Raw genomic sequence first — 22,282 nt, 5'->3', positions numbered from 1 at the left:
TAAGACTAATGGCATCCATAGAAAACACCTAAATAAAGTACAGAAAAAATATCAATGTCATTTGTCTACTAAGGTGGAACTACAACTTTTGTTAAGTATTTATAGTAGGAAAACATTCAGGGCATTAGTACATTTCATATTTGTTCAGCACCTATGTTATGGCTGATCAGTATTATATATCTTTATGCTAATGAAGCAAAACAAATCATGTTTTTGGAAAAAAATATTATTTATTGATTATATGGCATTTCATAGGTACATATCACAAATTGAAAGTTGATCAAGCAAGAAGAGGAACTAGCATAAAGTAACCAGTGGTGTTTGCAAGGCCTTACAGAACAGACGCTTCAATGCCATTTTCTAAATAAACAAATTAGTCAAATCTCAGAAGAATTTTATTGAAGAAAAATATCTAAAGTCAATTATGTTTCTGCAGTAAACCACAAAAGTCATTCAGATTTGTATGGTCAGCATCGGTGTACACAACCTGGACATAGTCACAGTGCTTTGGCATAAATTCATTCAGACTTCATTAGTGTCATAATAAAACCACCTACAGTCACACTGATGTGGCATTATTCATTCAGAATCATCACTTTCTGAGGTGAATCTGTTGGTTGTTATCAGGAGTACTGTTCATCTTCCGGCGAGTCCCTTGTCTGAATTGTGTGAGCAAGATCTTCTTAAATGTAGCTGGTGTGAGATTGTGAAATCCAGGTACCTGAAACATTTCATAACATCTTTAGAAACTTGTTAGTCAAAAGTTATGAAACACACACATATTTACAAATGTTTAAAGTTGTTTTCTCAAACAGTGAGGTATTGACAATTTATCTTGCAACTGATATTTAACCAATCTTTGAACATGTAAATAAGCCATTGCAAACAGTAAAGTGTTCAGAAAATACAAAAATGTATCCGGTCTTCTAAAACAATACCACAAGGTTCACCTGAATTTTGGTTGAGTGTTTGCATTACATCAAAATGTAAGGAAGGGTAAACAAGACTATGAAAAACTAAGTTACATAGGTTCTTATACATAAATACATAAATGCAACTATTCCTAATTATCAAAACACATGTCATGTAAGTGATCTCAAAATACAACATAATGAGCGAGTGAGTTGGTATAGTTTCATGCAGCTTGTTAGCAATATTCCAGCTATGGGCTTCACACATTGTACCCATGTGGTGAATTGAACCCGGGTTTCAGAGACTGTTTCACCCACTAGGCTACCCTTGCACACCAAATACAAAAGAAAGTATATTAGGAATTCAGACAATAGATATTCTCACCAAATTCATTAATTCATTAATGGAAGCTATATTGAAATTCAAATTTTGACAAATTAGGATGAGACTGTAGAAGCATTTATCTAAGTTATTATGGATATTAAATATCTACCGTTAATTGGTAGTCCATCATAGACAGTGATAAGAAATTCAACTGAAAAGTACAACCTGAACCATCAACTAAAAACTATGTATATTACATTAAAGGGGCCGGTCATGTATTACCGGTATGTTCTCATTCATTTTTGACACAACCCTCCCTGAAAGAAAATGCAAAGCACTTTATATTTTATTGTCCATTTTGTCAAAAGTCTCCCCTAGAGACTCTCACATTTTAGGGTGACCCTCCCTGTTTGTTCTGATCTGAATTCAAATATTCATGACTCATTATCATATTTTATCATTCATCCTATCTTTTTTGAAAATTAACTAAATAAAGATTAACTATAACATGCAAATCTTCCAAAATATTGGCCTGGCAAAGTTTGAATTAATCATAATTACTGTTATAAAGTTTTGGATCCATCGTCTGTTTCTAAATACAGTGAAACCCAACTTTGACTTGTGTGGCATTGTTGAATCATCTACCCAATGTTCTTTATGCATTGATATGCATCTGCACAGAGTGGTCAAAGTCTGTGTCTGACACATAGTGTGCTACAAGGGAGACATCAGTTTGTGTCTAGCCAAACTGTCTGATAATCTCAAGGGCTGCCTTGGTAGCATCAAGGGATGTAGCTAATCCTAAATAAACATAAAACAAGTGACATCATCTCTTCTACAGAACACATGATCAAAGCCTGCCCCACCTTTGATGTTTATTACCTTGCTGCTCTAAAAACAGCTAATTAGCAAAATGAACTCAATGTCAAATCATTGTGGACTAGGGATTAACAGGGCAATTAGTGTCGGGTGGGTATTAGTACTTGCAATTGTCTGTTAATTACTTAATTGAGTAGTGACGGCTTAGTCAGTTGTGCCTTTACAAATGTTATTCAACTTATCGAGTCAGTTTACTATGTACCATGCTTCTTGGGACCAAGGAAATGTATCTTGCTGGATAACAGTTTTTTTCTAATTTATCAGAGATCAGAAATAATAATAATGACGTTTTTGATGTGCATTTCTTTGTTGTGTTCACTAGGATGATGGTGATGGTGTTTGAATTATTAGACACTATTTATTCCAAAAGAGGAATAGGGTTGGTGAAGAGGCAAAGCTTATTTGAACAACATATATATTGATATACAGAAACTGTACAACAAACAGATTAACTGTATCTACAGTTGAAACTATCATGATGCAAATTTTCACTGAATCAAAGTCATATCTTTTCAAGACTCAGATCAGGTTGTAGTGATTGAAGGTCACATTAAACTTGCTAATTTCAAATCATTCATCCCACACTTATGATTTGGTTTGTTGTTTTATGCCGCACTCAAGCAATATTCCGGCTATATGTAAATAATCAAGTCTGGACCAGACAGTCCAGTGATTGACATCATGAGCATCGACCCACACAATTGGGATCAATGACATGCATCAACCAAGTCACCGAGCCTGATCGCAACCTGATGGCGTTAGTCAACTCTTTAGACGAGCATTGTCGCCCGTTACGGAAAGTATTGGGTTACAAATATCCCTTGTAAAACCTTTCAACATGTTCAAATGACACATCGAAAGGACATTGTGAAAAATTGCACCATGTTAGGATTCTTAAATACAGTTTCAGCTTGACATTGAGTACTTTAAACTTTACAGTGAAAAATACATTCACAACAGTGGGTGAGTAAATTGGAGTAGGGGAATAATTTCGAAGGTAAACTTGTTTCAACGTTTAACAACTACATGCATTTGTGTTTGTATGAGACGATGTGTGTTTAATTCCATATATTTTACTTCAAAGCATGTTATCACAATAAATTGAGTCGGGTATCGGATAAGTTGGAGTAGAGGCTAATTTCTATTGTAAACCTGTTTTAACATTTCACAATTATTGGTCTTTGCAAGTTATCATTCCTAGTTTAAATTCATTTATTTTACCAAGGTAAAAAAAAAAATAAGGTGTCATTTTCGTCAAGTAATAATCGCCGTTTTCGCTTTCGGCGAGTATTTCGCCAGTCAGTGCTGTTTTGCTAAGGTGTCGTTTCAGCTATAACCCGCTTATTGCACATTATTAGTTTCAATTTATATTTATAATCATTTTAACCACTGTAATAAGTAAAAAAATGAAATAAAAGTATATAGAAAATAAACAAGCACTTGTTATAAAATGTGCATCCGCAGGCAATATTTATAAGATAATCCTGCATGTAGCTGTGGCCATCACACTGAAGATGCACTTCACTTCTTTTTCATATGTCCAAATTACAATGATTTAAGACAGAATATGTACTATTATGTTAAGGGATATGATCTAAATTCAATTCTATTAGGTAATCCTGAAAGGACGTCAAAAATAAACTTAGAAATTCTTAAATCAGTAGAAGACTACATTCAGCTATCCAATAGGTTTTGTGATTGTACATAGCATCTTAAATTTATAATACTATTCCTTGCCGTATATTGCAGTACACTATTACTACTAAAAATGCGACCTGACAGCGCCGACAACGTAGTTTCTATAATTAGAACATGTATATAATTGTATTCCTTGACTGTACTTTTGTCATATCATATTGTATTCTAATTCTGGAGCGGTATTCAAATAAGTTTTTGCTTGTTTACCCATCCAGTTCACATATAAATGTTTAAAACAATATTTAGTAAACAAATAATTTAAACTCATGCAACAACATAGCGTGTGAAGACGATAGACCACTGAAAAGAGCATATATATGCACATCCAATGACCCCTGACATCACAAGGCATTGTTTTGCCAGGGTGTCAGGCAACAGAATACTACGAATTACATCACAGGGTACTGTGACCTGTTTGAAAAGGTACTGTATTCTAAAGGTAGGCCCAAAATTCTAGACAATCCAGTGATTGATATTGTGAACATCAATCCACACTGTTAGATGGTCACTGTCAGATGCCATGAACCAGGTCACTGAGCCTGATCTATTAGGTTATCTCTTATGGGTGAGGCTAAAACGGCACCTCAGCAAAATGTCACTGATTTCTCCAACGAAAACAGCACCTTGATTTGGCAAAAAGGGCTACTAATTGTTGTCTGTTATCTGGAGAGACATGTTGATTCCTGGCCGAAATATATATAAATGAAATTTCTATAAAATTACTATTTATTTCCTACTTACTAAAATAAATATGACATATATAGTATACCTGCTGTCCAGTTTCTTGACATTTTCGCCAGACTCAGGTTCAGCTTGACATTGAGCTAATCTGAGTAAAGCTACTTAAAACTTCAAAGCATGTGATCTTTCAATGATAAGTTTAGTTGCACCTCCCAATCAGAATCATGAGTAAATTTGAGCAGAGGCTAATTTCTAATGTAAACTATTTTTAGGTGACTAACATTTAACAATTATTTGTGTTTGCAAGTTTAATTGCATTTATTTTACTTCAAAGAAATCAAAGCATATTATATTTTCACAATAAGTTTAGTTGCATCTCCAAATCAGAGTCGGCAAGTAGATGCTAGTTTTTAATGTAAACCTTTTTGAAAATTTCTCAGTTATTTGTGTTTACAAGTGACCATGCAAGTTTAATTTCATGTATTCGGGCATATTCAGACCCAAGGTAAAAAAAAATAACAAGGTGCTGTTTTCACCAGGCAATAGTAGGCGAGGTACTATTTCCCTTTATAGTTTTACCCTCTCTTACAACTAGCATAGGTTGATGGGGACCAATTCCAACCCGGAATCCCCAAATGAGTGGGTATGGTTTTACGCTGTTTTTAGCAATACCACAGCAAGGGACACCTGACATAGACTTCACACATTGTACCCATGACAAGAATCGAACCTTGGTCTTCAGCACTTCAACCACTATGCTACCCCACCGCCAAAATTCCCAACATGATAAAGTTGTTATCACGGTATTCTTCAACAACTGAAAATATCCATACCTTTCAAATGTCTTATCTTCCACTTCACTATGTTCACTGTTGCAAAACTCCTGTCATTTAATTTGTTCTTGATTATTCACACCTGCAAAAGTAAGTTTAGTCGGTACGGTATGAACTAAAAAATGAGTCACTATAGAGTATCTAGATAAAGGAATACAAGTAAGCAAACATATTTCTACATCATATACATTAGCAAGGATTAACATAAATTAGGTAGATTGCTTATCCTACAAAAATTAAATCACACATTTACTAACATATATAACACAGAATAAGTGGCTTACAGAAGATAATTAACTTTAATACGTGATCAATATGATTAACATATTCCTTACCTGAATCAGAGACCATATAACAGTCTATGTATTATGGTCTCTGTCTGAATATGTCACATCTTCAGCTCCCTGCAATCGAGGTTGTGAAACATTTCTGCTGTAGGAATATTACATCCGCTGGGATATCCCTTGTCACACTGCCTGGCATGGTAGGCAAACGCATATTCCATACACCACATAGGTATACTTCCTAATACACACTGTCGAAATCCCCGCGGCTCCCAATATGGCCTGTATGAACTGTAATCGGCCAACCTCGTCTCTTTCCGTAACTGCTGCAGAAATGACCGCTCGTCATTCGTGACCAACTCGTGTTATTCCGGGACAAGCAAGTCTACCCATAATTCCCTGTATGGCCGAGGGCGCCATTTTGGAACACAATTGTAAACAAACACTCAAACCTCGTGTACTCGATGTACACCGTGATGCTTGATTGCGATATGCTTACCTCGTGTATGGATACATTGTTCTCAATCACCCGTAACTCGGAAATCCCGGTCGAAATCCACCTGAGCCATCCACAACGAGGACGTCAAGTATTTCGAAAACTCGATTGACAGCCGAAGGAAGGAAGAGCAGCTTGCAGATGCCAGGTATGTAGCAGGGCTTCGAGACATAATGTTCCATGATTTCTATACAGAGATCTTATGGAATGGATTGATTTAGATATTTTCCTGATCTCCATGTTACTACTGTAAACGTCAAGGGCCTTTTAGTTTTGTTGTTTTCGGAAACCGTTTGTTATTATTATGATCAAGTGTTTGTTGTGACATGGTATTTCTATTTGGGCTTGCATAAGAGCTACAGTTGCAGGACTTTTAAGGGTCGTGTCCTTATTCTCAACATAACGCTGGGATTTGATGATGAGGGTTAGTTACCAAGGGTATAAATCTGGCAAAGTGCATGTCAAACAAAACGTGGCATTCAATTCCAATCATGTGTTGCCACCTGAACCACCTGAAAGTGAGATATGGATTACAATGAATAATGACAGATTATCAATCTTTAACAAATTCACACTGAAACATTGAAAGGATAAAGACAAGTTAGTTGTTTTCTGTTTCAGCATGTTCAGGGTTTGTGGGGAGGTTCACAGACATCCTCAGGGAGGATACCAAGTATTGAGTGAGTATTTTTGTTTGTGATAAATACAAACTACATGTATTCATCATGGTATATTTCAATGTAATGTGAAACATCACACTCACAATAGTCCAGCTCTGTGATGACAGCCTGTAAATAATTGAACATGGACCAGGCAATCTAGTGATTGTTATTTTCAGCAAAGATCCATGCCCTCAGAGTATGATGACAACCTAGTCTGACCACTCAATTCATTAGTTGATTAGTGTTTGCAGCGGTAGAAACTAACACTTTCAGTCCACTAGTCCTAAAATGATAGCATATAGCAAAACCTTTAAAATGTCAAAATGACTAGTGCCAATTTCTAACCCTGGTGTTTGGATGTTGTGTTTGTGTGTGTATGTATGAGTGTATTTAGGTTGGTTTGTTGTTTAACGCCGCACTCAGCTGTATGATGGCGGTCTGTAAATAATCGAGTCTGGACCAGACAACCCAGTGATTCATATCATGAGCATCGAGCCACGGAATTTAGATCAATGACATGCATCAACCAAGTCAGAGTCTGACCACCCGATCCCGTTAGTCACCTTTTACGACAAGCACAATGGCCTTTTACGGCAAGCATGGGTTGCTGAAGACCTAGTCTACCCCGGAATCTTCACGGGTCGAGTGTATTTAACTTAAATCATGAATCCTATACTTGTTTCTCTGTGCTTTTACAATGTAACCCAAATTTTCTCGGGAATAATAAAGTATTCTCTTATTTATATCATTTCTGAACAAAGTGTCATATCAAGGTTAGATCTCTGTCAAAACAGTGCCATGGAAAAGCCAAACAAATAGCCTAGAAATAAAAGTAAATACTGCATTGCATTAATCTGCATTTCAAGAAAATGTGGCAATAATTCATGGAATGATATTCAACATGGTGAGGATCTCTCTGCACTGTCGAACAAGTTATTTCCTATGTAATGTATGTGTTGAATGACCCTGACTTTGTTGTCAAAATATTGTTTTAACATTTGTTAAATATGGGGATAAATGTCATCTCTGAATGTTTGACATGAATTATTATGATTAGGGTAGTTCTAAGTCGGAATCACAACCGGGGTCTTTTCATTTGAATCAAATGTACAACATGTACAGTTTGGACATTTCTGTGATGTGAATGCTACTTATGTTTGTAGAATGTCCGGATGAATAAAAGAGACAGTCATCCGTGCAGCATCAATGCAAAGAAAGACCATAGAAGAGCAACAGTGAGTGGTAAATATTTTGAAATTATTCTGTTTGGTTCATTTGGTTATTTTGCAAATATGTCTTCAGTTTGTTCCTTATCGCTGTAGGCACGGATGTCCTATTATCTAAGGCACTACAATTTTCTGTGCAGAGTTGCATCTCTTGGGCTTAGCAGAAACCTATAGTCATGGGTTCAAATCCTGGTTCTCCCCGATTATGTTGCTAGGTTTGTCAGCATTATACACATACTCGTGGGATTCATCAAAGACCTGCATCACTTAGGACTTTCTTCCCACATCAAACTAACATGCGGTGATATATCTGGAATACTGTTCAAAGCAGTGTTAAAGCCAAATCATTTATTTAACACTGCATCCAGCAATAGTTTGGCTATGTGACAAGGATTGTGAATATATATTTTTCCATGTAGATGAGTTGAAACAATCACTAAATGACATCTCTTAAAAAGATTCCCAGCATTCCAAGCCTAATTAATAGATAAGGTTGTGATTGAGTAGGCTCATTGATCACATGTAATCATACCACAGTGATGTGGGATATTGTCCATAATAGTTATCATCAGTTTGTCTGCACCGAGTTCATAACATTAGTCACTGGTTTGTCTGGTTGAGATTTGAGATGTGATTATCTTAAATGTTTAGCATATAGACTCACATATGACAACTTAAGTGATTTTGCTGCCTTCTATCTGTAAGTACATGTGGCAACAATTCTTTTTGATTGCTAAAATCTTTTTACATAATGCTGCAGAAACTGAAGTCCTGCTTGAGATCCCTGGATAAACAGAGGCTGCACCCCTTCAGATATCAGAGGTGATTTGCAGACAGCGACGATGAGGGTCCTGTTATTTCAATGGAGGCCGACCGAGAAATAGTATGCCAAATGGTACTGGGACACACAAAGGCTGGTCTGGCTAATGTGAGAAGACCAACCAATGCCAAGCTGGAGTGGAATTCTTCCAGGACATTCAGGAAATTCTTGTAAACACTTGAAAGGAATGATAAATGGGACTTATTGTCTTTAAATGTGGACCCAAACACCAAATGGAAAGTTCACAATTCTACTAACACAATGCAGCAGAGATAGAGTCTAACTGGTATCCCCTCATCCTGGTTCCTGTTCATCCATGGCAATATAGAAAGAAAAGGAGGATTGAGGGAAAGTAAGTCATCTGAACTGGTGAACATAATCCGTAGGTACTGTCAAGCGAACAGTTATCACACTCTGTTATGAGTATTGAAGAATAGGATGAAATTGCATACTGCATCAGGAACCATCATGTGAACACTGTTCAATGTGCGATATACTATAGGCATATGAATAAAAGAAATTGATAATTTGATTGTTGCTTATGTTTCATTTGCCAGCTGTGTAAATGGGGATGTTTCATGATTTGGCCTCAGTTTAATAGCCACACTTATCTTATGAAACCATGCATTGCTTGGGCATCTCAAGATAAATAACACATGTTTCCTTTGCTCTGAAAATGTCTGATGACACATTGATCTGTTATGTCAAAGGTTAAAGTCACAACCAGACAAAAAGTTTGTTTGTGGTCTAACTCTTCCTTTGGGCAGGGGTCGAAGTTGGAAAAAGGTCGTGTGTGATCTATATATACTACATTTTCCCTTAAATTGCCTTTTCTACAGAAGTCTTAGTAACTCTTATACATATACTGGTTACATTACTTCCATATTTTGGTCAATGATATGTTGAATTCTACCAAAGGACTGCATATTTGGTTTATGTGCTGGATAGCTCTTTGAAATGTTTTTGAAATATTTATCACTGATATTGAAGGTCAAATTCACACTCAGAAGTGATAACTCATGAGGGGTTGAAGTGTAAGATCAAGGAAACAGTGAAGGGGTCATTCATAAAGTATTTCTGCAATTATAACTAAAATGCCTATTTCTGGAGATATTTGTGAAGTATTAAGCACATCGTTGTTATATTATTTGAATACACATATATGTGCAGTGGTTACAACTCCAGTGTCAAATTAACTGTCAATCCCTTTTAATAAAATAATTCACAGTAACTGAGGAAGAGCTTACTGTAGTACCATAAAACTAGGGTGAGGCAAATGTCAATGAAGTTAGTATTTTGGATATAACAAGTACATGTACCGTTACAAATAGTCTTATTATCATCTCACTAGGACCAAAGGCCCAAGTGAGCACATTGTCAATGACTTTTTCTTTTTCTCAGTACAAACTGGAAGTCTGGACATGAAATTTAAGGATATCATTATACAAGAACTGATGTTTGTTCATTAAATACCATTAACATCCGAAAAGGACAAAATATGAAATTGAACAATTTTCTTCTCCAAAAATGTTTTAGGAGGATATTTACCATTAAAATAACACAGAATATTACAACAGGTACCTGTAATGCACAGGCTAACATTATTTACCAGAAGCAAGTCATGAAGAAAATTTGCATCCGGATACCTTCCGGATACCTTCCGGAAACCTTCCGGAAACCTTCCAGATGCCTTCAACAACCTTCAAATTGCTTGGTATTTTCAAGTTAATTTTTTTATGTGTTTCACACTTAAGTGAACAAAATGCACCCCCCAAATTTTGACATTTTTTTTGGAAGGTTTCCGGAAGGTTTCCGGAAGGTATCCGGGCCGGATCCAAAATGGGAAGGTATCCGGAAGGTTTCCGGAAGGTTTCCGGAAGACGGAAACCTACACTTTTTTTGCTGTGAGTGGAATGTGTGAATCCCATTTTTGGGGTCCTCCGCCGTGATATTACTGGAATATTGCTAAAAGCTGCGTAACACCATACTCACTCACTCATAGTGTTTCATGGCATTTGACAGAACGTACCATACACATGAGCCACCGTGAAGATCCGGGTTAGAATTGGTCTTCATCAACCCATGCTTGTTGTAAGAGGTGACTTTTGGGATGGGTGGCCCGGGTCGCTGACTTTGTTGATCCCAAGTGCGTAGATTGATGCTGGTGTGCCAAAATCAGCAACATATGGTTCATAATCTGTAACACCGACTGTGACAGTGTGGATTTCAATTGTTTGATAGGCATTACTTAGAAGTTGGCGGGTGACAAAGTAGACAATTTATGGATAACAACTTCTTTAATATACTATCATAGCGAGATGTTTCGGATAGACCTGTATACCCTTCTCAAGCAAGACCCAAGTAGACACAATATATGGATATAACTTTCTTTAATATACCACCTTAGCGAGATGTTTCAAGCAAGACAGGATAATGTGAGCATGTTATTTATCTTTGTTCCAAGTGGATGGTGGCCTGACCCTCTGGACCGAGTGGACCAACCCCCCTTGCAGCAGCGCGTGTGTGATTCGGACTCGAACCAGGAGCTGCACCAACCCACCTCCCAGCAATGGCGGTCTGAACTGTACTGGAGCTCTGCTGGGGGTAGTGAAGAAGACATGTGATAACGTCCCTTGTCTCGGTACGGACAACCTCTTGTATATGTTCAGACTCTAGGAACAACGTGCAACCTTCTGCATTATTAGGATTATATCATTATCTTGTAAGAAAGTTCTCTAGTTCCAGCATTGATGACCTATTGAACGTTTCATGTTCATTTAATGTTCAAATTTGTGTTTGTGTTAGATTACACGGAAGGGTATATATCATTTAGGTTTATAACTCGCCCCTTTGAGGATACCAGTGTTTAATAAGACCAAGCTGTTATTACATTAGTGTTTAATACCAAGGTGCGTGCTTATGTACCGCTGGGCCTAGTGTCACTAACAAATATTTGAGCACCATTAGCTATCATCAACCTGTATGGTCCGAATGTTGACGACCCTACCTTTTACAACGATCTTGAAACAGCGATAAAATCACTAAATAGCGATCATATAATTATATGTGGGGATTGGAATGTAGTTTAAAATTATTACTTTGACACCTTCAATTATAAACACAATAATAATCCAAAGGCGAGAGATAGAATAATGAAATTAAAAGATGAAATGGACCTAGTTGACCCTTGGCGAGAGAGATACCCGAATGAAAAAGATACACCTGGCGCCAACCATCTCAATTGAAGCAAGCTAGACTTGATTACTTTCTTGTGTCGAATATACTCATATCTAAGATTAATCAGTTAACCGAGGACATGGATGCGACTAACGACATTGAAGCCAAATCTGAGATACTAAAGGAAATTGATACAATAAATGAAAAATTAGAATATATTAATAAGATCAAAACGCAAGGGCTTATGATAAGGGCAAAAGTAAACGCAGTTGAAAAGGGGGAAAAACCAACCAAATATTTCTTATTGTTAGAGTCTAGAAATGTCCTAAATAAATCTTTCTCTTGTCTGCAAAACGAGTATGGAGATGTTTTTACAAATCAGCAGGAAATTCAAGAAGAAATTAGAAAATTCTATTTCAAACTATCATACGAAAAATGATGTTAGTAATGTTGATCTTGAACATTTATTGAAGGATTGTAAAGTGCCTAGGCTGGATAAAACCTCATCATCATCACTAGAAGGCAAACTTGAATATGAAGAACTACTGAAGTGTTTGAAAAAATGATAAAAGCCCCGGTTCCGATGGTTTTACTGCTGAATTTCTTTCAAAGATTTGGTCAGATATCAACAATTTTTTAATCCGATCTATAAATCAATCATATGATAAAGGCGAATTGTCCTTAACTCTAAAAAGGGGACTTATTACTTGCATTCCAAAAGGTAACAAACCAAATATGTTTTTGAAAAACTGGAGATCTATCTCACTTTTTTCAGTTTTTTACAAAATAGCTTCTCTTGCTATCTCCAAAAGAATTAAATCTGTGCTCCATATATTAATTAGCGACGACCCAAAAGGCTTTATGTCTGGTAGGTGTTAGAATAGGTCTTCAGCAACCCATGCTTGTCGTGAGTGGCGACTATGCTTGTCGTAAGATGGCTATCGGGATCGGGTGGTCAGACTCGCTGACTTGGTTAATGCATGTCATCGTATCCAAAACTCGCGTTGACCGATGCTCGTGATATCACTCACTGGATTGTCTGGTCCCGATTCGATTATTTTCAGACCAACCGCCGTCATATAGCTGGGATAATGCTGAGTGCAGCGTTAAAAATAAATAAAACCCAACAAATTTAACCTTATGAAAAATCGTTTTTGAATGTTTTGTCTCTTCCTAGAGCCTTCAACCTGCTTTTTCGGTGAAGAGAGTATACATTAAGCAAGGATGCGTCGTAATCATCTTACACATGTTCAGTTCCAGTAAATGGCAGTTTCACGCAATGGACGGAGTGGACAGGACCTCCGTGTAGCGTCACGTGCGGAGCCGGGCCGAGCGTGGTCAGGAGGAGGTCACGGTCGTGTACAAACCCCCCTCCAAGTAACGGGGGCAACGGCTGTTTCGGGGATGTCTTGCAGACAATATCAACACCTTGCAGCTTCCCAGAATGTGGAGGTATGGACTTCCACTGTTTTAGGAGACTGTGCTCCATCTATCTATTATCTATTATTGCATGCATGTATGTAAAGACGCATTTCATAAGTGGATTAGTATCTATTAGTGCATGCATGTATGTTAAGACGCATTTGATAAGTGGATAGGTATCTATCATTGCAAGCATGTATGTTAAGACGAATTTGATAATTGGATAGTTATATTTTTTTGCATGCATGTATGATAGAACTTATTGGCTCTTCAACAGGGCTGTGTACGTCAGTAACGTATCGAGACGGCATTGGCTACCGCTATCACCCTACTGACTGCGACAAGTACATCCAGTGCTACAACAACCCCAATGGCAACGTTGTTGCTATGTACAGGAGATGTCCGTTTGGTAAATTCTGGAACCAAGTCACATTCCAATGTGACGATTCCTGGAGGGTTGTGTGTCCACACGGTAAGCAAGCGTATTCTCAAATCTTAAAGCTGATCAGTTGAAAGCATACAGTCCAGTACCACGGTGAGACTTCCCTGGGACAGAGTCTCAAGCATAGAAAGAAAGGCATATGTTTAAAATAACAGTTCTCACTTCTCTCAGGACGTTCAAGCAACCTAAAAGTGTCAGGAAGCATCCATTCATTTCCATGGGGTGGTTGAAAGAGTTTTCTAGTGAATAGTTTGTTCGGAAATACGCCCAAAATGATTACTTTGTTGGCAATGGTGAAACAAATGCTTATTGTGTTAATAGTGCAAATGAACAGGTTGTTTGAATGTGCTCAGAAAATATATAGTTTGTTAGATACAGCTCGGCAATTTTCTTTTTCAAATAAATCCCCCACACCGCCATACAAGGATGCTCCCTTAGTGTTACACTAACAGATAACAAGAAAGTCACTCAGAAATTTGTTGTTTAAAGCCGCACTCTGCAATATTCCAGCTATATGACGGCGGTCTGTTAATAATCGGGTCTGGACCAGACAATCAAATGACTGTTGTAATGAACATCGATATACGCAACTGGGATACGATGACATGCATCAACCAAGTCAGCGACCACCCGATCCTGTTAGTCGCCTCTTACGACAAGCATAGTCGCCCTTTACAGCAAACATGGGTTCCTGAAAACCTATTCTTCTCCGGATCTTTCCGGGACCAATCCAGAGCGTGCGTTGATCAGTTAAATCTCGTCCCATTGTTTTGACTGTTTGGATAGATCGCCTTAACAAGGACAAGGGCGACAGCACCACATGTTTCTATGTTAATCACAGTATTGTACCACAAGCACATTCTCTCCACAGACAAGTGCAAGGACAACAGCACTGCGACCTTCAACCTTCTGGGCAGCTGCCGTGCATACTGGGAGTGTGACACTAACTTCGTGGCAGTGCCCAAGTGTTGCGGCGTGGGATACAGCTATTTGCATCGCGAGGGATGCAAGCCTAACCTCTTCTGTCGGGATCTGTGTCCCACTGCATGTGAAGACAGAGGTTAGTAGGTTTGAACTCGTATGTCAGTGGTTAGGTATGAGAGTGAGCGAGAGAACGATAGACGGTGAGACAGACCGATAGAGAGAGAGCAAGAGATCGAGAAAACGGTGATACAGACCAACGGAGAGAAGGCGAGAGAACGATAGACGGTGAGACAGACCGATAGAGAGAGAGAGAACAAGAGACGGTGAGACAGGCCGAGAGAGAGAGAGAGAACAAGAGACGGTGAGACAGGCCGAGAGAGAGAGAGAGAACAAGAGACAGTGAGACAGACCGAGAGAGAGAGAACAAGAGACGGTGAGACAGGCCGAGAGAGAGAGAGAGAACAAGAGACAGTGAGACAGACTGATAGAGAGAAGGCGAGAGAACGAGAGACGGTAAACAGACCGATAGAGAGAAGGCGAAAGAACGAGTTGGAGACAAACAGACAGACAAACCATACTTAACAACACGATGCAACAGTTCGCATAAATTTCGGCGACCCTGTTATCTGTTTTCCAGTCTATTTGATGAGTGTTCATGCGTTGTCATTTGTGCTGTTGTGTTTCAGATCTCTGCGACAAGCGGCCCGACTGGAGCGCCAACCCAGCCACTTACAACATGTCTGTCGGCATTCTCGGCTGGGTACCCACCTCATGTGCTGCCGGAACTCAGTTCGACATCACCAACTGTGGCTGCAGTGCTCTCAATCAATGTAACATAGCTTTCTATCGTTATTAATACCATCAACAGTTCTATTGTTGGCAACAAAATACGTTACAATGACCAAAGGGACATAATTGACCTATATATGCATGTATTTGGTCATGCTACATTTGGAACTATTCAAATACTAAAATATATGTGTTCTTGCTACCTTGCTAGATGTAATAGCCTGTGCAGATTGCAAGCACCTGTTTATTGGTGAGATTCGAAGTGCGACACCAGTCTGTGCTGCATTCATTATCCTTAAAGGCGCCCTGTCGCTGTTCTTGCATCACACGCCCCGATCCACTAGCTATTCACTGTGTTCGCTAGTAACGTCTTTGTTTCTGACAGTCTGTTCGGCCTCCAACGCTGTCACCTTCACCGCGGGAAGTAGCTTAACGTCAGCACTAGCATCATGGCTTGAACTCTCTAATGTCGAGGTTTCCAACGGAATCGCCAATTTCAACGGCAGCAGTCGGCTTGTAGCCACAGTCACCATGCCAACTGCGTCAACCGCTAACCCTTTGATCATCCGCTTCCGGTATCGTGAATCTGGCGCTGTGTTCGGACGTCGAGTGCTGGTCAGCACAAGTGACTGTAAGAATGGCAGCAGCCTGGTCATTGCAGTGGACAGTTACACCATGACCTTTGAACTGACGTCTTGGTATAACTGGGCAGTCACGTTACCTGTGTCCATGGCGGTAGGTCATTCAAAACTATAAATGTTCAATGTTTCATCCACCCTCAATGTCTCCAGGACTCGCATTTCGGTGAACCTACACTGACCCCAGGATCCACTCCAACGCCCTTGTTTCTCATTCACATTTTAGACCCGTGAAGACCCGGGGTAGAAGAGGTCTTCAGTGACCCATGCTTGCCGTAAAAGGCGTCTAACGGGTTCGGGCGGTCAGACTCGCTGACTTGGTTCAAGCATGTCATCGTATCCCAATTGCGCAAAACGATGATAATGACGTCAATCACTGGATTGTCTAGTCCAGACTCGACTACAGACCGCCGTCATATAGCTGTAATATTGCTGAGAGCGGCGTTAAACAAACAAACAAACAAACTAACACTAACATTTAACCGAGCAATCAAACGTCGAGATGAGTAAAATTGGAATTGGTAAGGGAGGACTTGCCACCGTCAGTTATAATGGACAATAACATATCCTTTCACTTAAAAGCATTTTTCATGGCTTTCTGTTGCGTGTCAGTCAGTTTTTCAATGTTGAATATCTCACAGTCTGTCGTAATCAATGGGACTGGCCGCCATGTTATTGATATCGTCAACGGAACATTGACGCTGGTTTGTAACTCGCATTCTTATTGGTCCGTTGGACCGAGTAGCGTTGTAAATCAAATTGATTTTCCTCGCTTTGGACCACTTACACGTCTAAGACACTCTTAAATGTTCCATGAGGGTGAATGCTAGTCTGAATTTGTCTGGGTTTTGTGTGTACCATAACTATACCTTAAGGAACAGAAAAACATAAAATTTGGTTGTTCCGTAAAATGTCCGGGTTTTCGACCATTTCTGCTTTTCTATGATACTGACTCTCTACTGTAGGGCTTCTCCCGTGACGACTGGAAGACGGTGACATTTTCGTACGCGGGCTATGACATGTTGGCTGTAGTGGAGAGTGCCACGCTGAAGTATGCTGCCAAGGTTCACGGTGAGTAGCCAGTAGCTAATCACATCAACGGGATTGGAGTGAGTGAGTGAGTGAGTTAACGCTGCTTTGTAAGCTTAATGTAGGAGGAACAATGGGATTGAAATTACGTTCTCCTGAAAAATGAGTGAGTGAGTTAGGATTAACGCTGTTTTTAACAGCATTCAAATTATCTTGGCGTGTCCGCTTAATGTTGGAGTGAGCCTGAAGTGATGCGGTCTCAGACGTTTAGCACTTTGGTGAAACCCAAGAGCACGAGTATTGTGCTGACAAACCCAAAAATATAATCAGGGGGAATTGGATTTCGAATCCTGGATTTCTGGTGTGCCCAAGGGAGGCAACGCTGCACAGCGATTTGCGGCGCCTGAGACCATTGGACCACCCGTACCAACCTCTTGTTGTTTTACGCCGCACTCAGCAATATTCCAGCTATAACGTCGGTCTGGACCAGACAATCCAGTGATTCACATGTTTGGAGCACGAAATTGGGATCGATGACAAGCATCAACCAAGTCAGCGAGCCTGACCACCCGATCCCGTTAGTTACGACAAGCATAGTCGACTTTTACGGCAAGCATGGGTGGCTGAAGACCTATTCTACCCCGGATCTTCACGGCTTCCCCCTCTCGTGAAAAGGGTTTGACTTACAATCGTATGAAAAAATATGCGAGGAAGGATAGACGTGTAGGGTTGTATAAATGCTTTAATGTGGTGATCCACGAGGGGTGAGGTGGACTGGCTGTCTCCTGGGAGATAACAGTGTCGCACAAAAAGACTGGACATAATTCTGACAATAGAGGAAACGTGTCAAATGAGGCATATATTGTTGACTTCAGTCGATTATCATTGAGAGATTTGTTTTGTTTGTTTCCTGTTTTACGCCGCACGTCGATCTGTTAATAATTGAGTCTGGACCAGACAATCCAGTGATTGACACCATGAGCACCTATCTACATTATTGGGCTATGATGACATGCATCAACCAAGTCTGCGAGCCTGCCCACCCGATCACGTTAGTCGCCTCTTACGACAAGCATGGGTTGCTGAAGATCAGTTCTAAGCCGAATTTTCAAGGGGTCACCGAGAGCTTATGCCAATAGTGTACTTATATCTTAACATCAACAACATCGGTTAAAAGCTCTCGCATTGTTATCTCATTAAATTATGATGCAACACTGGAATAAAGAAAAATGACATAAGCATAAAGAAAAGATTGTTATTTCAGCGCCACAGTCAACCATTATGCAGTGTGGAGTGACATTCGGAACAGACTCCAAGAACGATGCTACCAACAACTTCATTGGGCAGCTTGATCAGGTATATATTTCATGTGTGGTATATCAGGAATATATCCTCTCTATGCAACAATGAAGGAAATAATGTATTTCATGTGTGGCGTATTGGTCAATAAGATAGCCTTTCTATTTGACACTACACGAAAAACTGTATTTCCCAATTTGGAAATTTACACTTATTGGGCATACATTCCAGGACAATGTTCAGATGTCGATTTTTTTTAATTGGATTTGATTGTTATGAACTGTGTTGCCCTGGCCTTGTGTGCACTGTGTGAAAGGTTGTGTTTTAGTTGGAAAAAAGATTAGAATGTAAACACATTGGTAAAGTCAAACTGGTGCTGGAAACATTCAATTTCTGTATTTCATAATGACTATGCCATATTGTGAACATAAGCTATTTCTCTCGATTTAATAACTGTCTAATTTATATATGTTAACATGGGAATATAAAGTAAACGATGCTTGTGTTCCGGGTGTACGTCTGAGCCATAACCGAAGTTCCCTAAAATAAATGTGTGCTGTTTCAGTTATCGCTGTACCAGTGTGACCCAGGCAACCTGTATTAATGGACGCTACGGTGGGGGAAACACACGACAATCAACAGACTGTGACGTCACATTCAACCTGAGACCAAATACGCAATCAAATCGGACACACCCTTCACTCATATAGAAGACCTCTGTGTCTGTTTATAACTTGCCCTAATTTTAAAAGCGGCGTTAAACCTAACTCACTCACTCACTTATGACTTGCCAAAGAGATGGAAGTAAATCAGAGAAATGAAAGAGACACGTACATGACATTAGAACCTGTCTACGATATAATTTTGACAAGATTCATTCCGAAAATACAACTTGATCTTCTGTCAATGTATAATTAAACTGCCCGGCCAAGAAATTATACACCCATGTTTGATGGTCACTAAAAAAAAAAAAAAAATCTGTGGAAATACTCCTGGCTGGTGAGTGGACCTGCATAATCATCATCTGACAATGTTTGTTTTGTTTGTTTGTTGTTTAGTGTGCACTCAGCAATATTCAGCAATGTGACTACGGTCTGCAAATACTCGAAGTCTGGATCAGACAATCCAGTGATTGACATCATGAGCATCGATCCACGCAATTGCGATCGATGACATGCATCAACCAAGTCAGCGAGCCTGACCACCCGATCCCGTTAGTCGCCTCTTACGACAAGCATAATCGCCTGTTACGGCAAGCACGGGTTGCTGAAGACATTTTCTACCCCGATCGTCACAGGTCGTTTCAGTAACGGTATTAATTTCTTGGTTATGTCCAATATCCGAGTGTATCCTTTCCTCCGCCCGGCAGTTTAGTATCGGAAACTTTGCTGATATAAAATGAATCATATGCAACGCCACATTGCTCCAATGTTCGATTGGTTGAGTTATTAGGTAATGTTTGTGAGAGGGAAAGCGATTTCCAAGCACAGAATTAAAGAATGACATTATATGATAAAGAGGTTATCACGCTTGTGTGTTTGGGGAGAGTAAATATCCTGCATTAGGAATTAACATTGTATTTAGCGAGCCTATATTACCTATATACTGTATACCGAAACTTATCTTGACAGTCTGCGCAATATTATAGTACATACAATTAGTTCGTACTCATCTTATAAAGGTTGTTAATGTGGTCGTTGTAAAGTGTATCATATTTTGTTACAAAAATAAAGCTTTTAACACTGTTCACTGTACATGCCAATTGTTGTTGAACTGTATTCAAATAAATAATATTTTCGTAATTTCCATTAAATTGTTGGTTTAATTATTCATATCATAGTCATTGGTGATAGATCCTGGCCTGCTGGTGTGTATGCGACGGTAGCCTCATGTTGATCTTGCTCAAACGTTGTTGCACCATGCCAGGTCTACATCAAGCTTTCAAAATGTCATGGTACGAGGGTGGCTGAAAAACTCTGAACCCAATTACGTTCGTATGTATTAAGTACAATACCTTCAATGCTTACAGGCTGCATTTGAACCAAATACACAACCAGGCAGCATATTTCTGTTTCTGCAAACTATTCTCTGATGATAAAAAAAAATAAAAATTTGCGACCGTGCTGTTGTGAATGATATATTTCCAATGGAACAAGCAAACGGGAACAGCCAGCCATGAGGACATGTCAGCTTTAGGGGTTGATTGTCCTTTCTTTGCCACTGTTGTGAGGTAGGCCGTGGACTTCAAGAGGGGAAGAGAGGTCTTTAAAGATGATCCAAAATCAAGGTGACACTCAACTTCCACCGCTAAGGAAATATTGAAAAAGACAATTGATGCCAATGGAGTAGTGATCTCTCATGGGAGAATTGAGATCATTCTGGGAAATGAACTGGGCATGACAAAAGTTTCAGCACGTTAGGAGTTCGGGCTCCTGGTCAGAACACTTCACGTTTATCGTATCTGTCATGAGCATTTACGTCGTATTGATGCAGATCCAGCATAATTTGGTCGGAATCTGAAGAGTCAAAGCAGAGGAAACATCAAACGCCTCGTCCAAAGAAGGAAATTTGTTTCAAAGCACTGGATCGCCGTCATGTAGCTGGAATATTGCTGAGTGCGGCGTTAAACAACAAACAAATTCAAAGTATAGGAAATATAGAATCTCAGACTTATGTCTTTTGATATCAAATATATCAACACTCGTTGATAAAAGTGAAAAACATCCAACATCATTCTTCAAACTTTTTCAGTTTGTAGATAGAATATCTCAACCGAGTGCTTTTGAGTTTTGACGAGTTGATAAAAGTGGAAAGCCAGTGGGAGCCAGTTTTGGATGATAAAACATCAAAGATCTCCAAAGTCTGCTTGATTGTTTGTTGTTTAAAGCCGCCCTCGGAACCATTCCAACTATATGACGGCGGTCTGTAAATAATCGAGTCTGGTCCAGACAATCCAGTGATTAATACCATGAGCATCGATCCATGCAATTGGGATCGATGATATGCATCAACCAAGTCAGTGAGTCTGACCACCAGATCCCGTTAGTCGCCTCTTACGACAAGCATGGGTTGCTGCAGACCAATTCTAACCCGGAATCTTCACGCCAGTATTAAGTCTTGACAAGGAAACCAAGGGTTGATGTAATGAGAACTGCCATATGACGCTGGGTACAATGACCCGCTATCAATCAAGTCACCAAACCTGACAGTCCCATGCAATTTAGTGCCTCTCAACGAAACAATACAACTATTATGAGGTATGAGGTGTGTGTGTGTGTGTGTGTGTGTGTGTGTATGTGTGCGTGTGTGCGTGTGTGTGTTTGCGTGCACACATGCTTGATTGCATACATGCATGCGTGCTTGTGTTGTTTAACTCTTCACTCATCAATATGACAGATATATGATGGCAGCCAAAAAATTCAACCAGACAATCCTGTGATTGCTATTGTGAATGACGATCCTCACAGTTGGGGTATGATGACATGCCAAGTCTCTGATCCCTGAAGTCGCCTCTTAAGACCCGCATAGGAAGCAGGGGACCAATTCTAACGCGAATCCTCACCATTTAGTAGCCTCTCACAACAAGCAATGGCTTGGACTACCCAGGTAATGTCAAGTAAGCTCTCGTCTGATGTGTCAAGGAAAAACCAACAACCCAGGGATGAAATAAATACAGTTTAATTATTGCAACTCGCTGTTTCAATCGACGAAAGAATTAAAAAACTGTCATGTCAGTTCTTATTGACA

The 22,282-nt window shown here is 39.4% G+C and overlaps 1 protein-coding gene and 2 long non-coding RNA genes across 3 annotated transcripts in view; 2 read left to right on the top strand and 1 right to left on the bottom strand.

The window, feature by feature from the left end:
- Positions 1-20,289, top strand: part of LOC139461238 (SCO-spondin-like) — a 77,930-nt gene extending 57,641 nt beyond the window's left edge. The window contains exons 38-46 of the mRNA XM_071242877.1: positions 11,280-11,456; positions 13,247-13,444; positions 13,692-13,886; positions 14,728-14,916; positions 15,467-15,610; positions 15,955-16,304; positions 17,173-17,278; positions 18,501-18,592; positions 19,101-20,289. Coding sequence (XP_071098978.1) covers positions 11,280-11,456; positions 13,247-13,444; positions 13,692-13,886; positions 14,728-14,916; positions 15,467-15,610; positions 15,955-16,304; positions 17,173-17,278; positions 18,501-18,592; positions 19,101-19,139 — 1,490 coding nt within the window. The 3' untranslated portion in view covers positions 19,140-20,289. The remainder of the gene's footprint in view (positions 1-11,279; positions 11,457-13,246; positions 13,445-13,691; positions 13,887-14,727; positions 14,917-15,466; positions 15,611-15,954; positions 16,305-17,172; positions 17,279-18,500; positions 18,593-19,100) is intronic.
- LOC139461240 (uncharacterized) lies at positions 264-6,118 on the bottom strand. Its single transcript, XR_011652880.1, has 3 exons — positions 5,663-6,118; positions 5,328-5,409; positions 264-721 (listed from the first exon to the last, which is right to left on the bottom strand). It is a non-coding gene; the product is annotated as an uncharacterized lncRNA (long non-coding RNA).
- LOC139461241 (uncharacterized) lies at positions 5,998-8,004 on the top strand. Its single transcript, XR_011652881.1, has 3 exons — positions 5,998-6,255; positions 6,729-6,787; positions 7,933-8,004. It is a non-coding gene; the product is annotated as an uncharacterized lncRNA (long non-coding RNA).
- Positions 20,290-22,282: the final 1,993 nt, after the last annotated feature.

Source organism: Haliotis cracherodii, unplaced genomic scaffold, assembly GCF_022045235.1.
Source record: "Haliotis cracherodii isolate W230 unplaced genomic scaffold, xgHalCrac1.p SCAF_14, whole genome shotgun sequence".
NCBI lineage: Eukaryota > Metazoa > Mollusca > Gastropoda > Lepetellida > Haliotidae > Haliotis > Haliotis cracherodii.
Note: the sequence above shows the minus strand (reverse complement) of the source record. Positions and strands in the feature narration are given on the sequence as shown.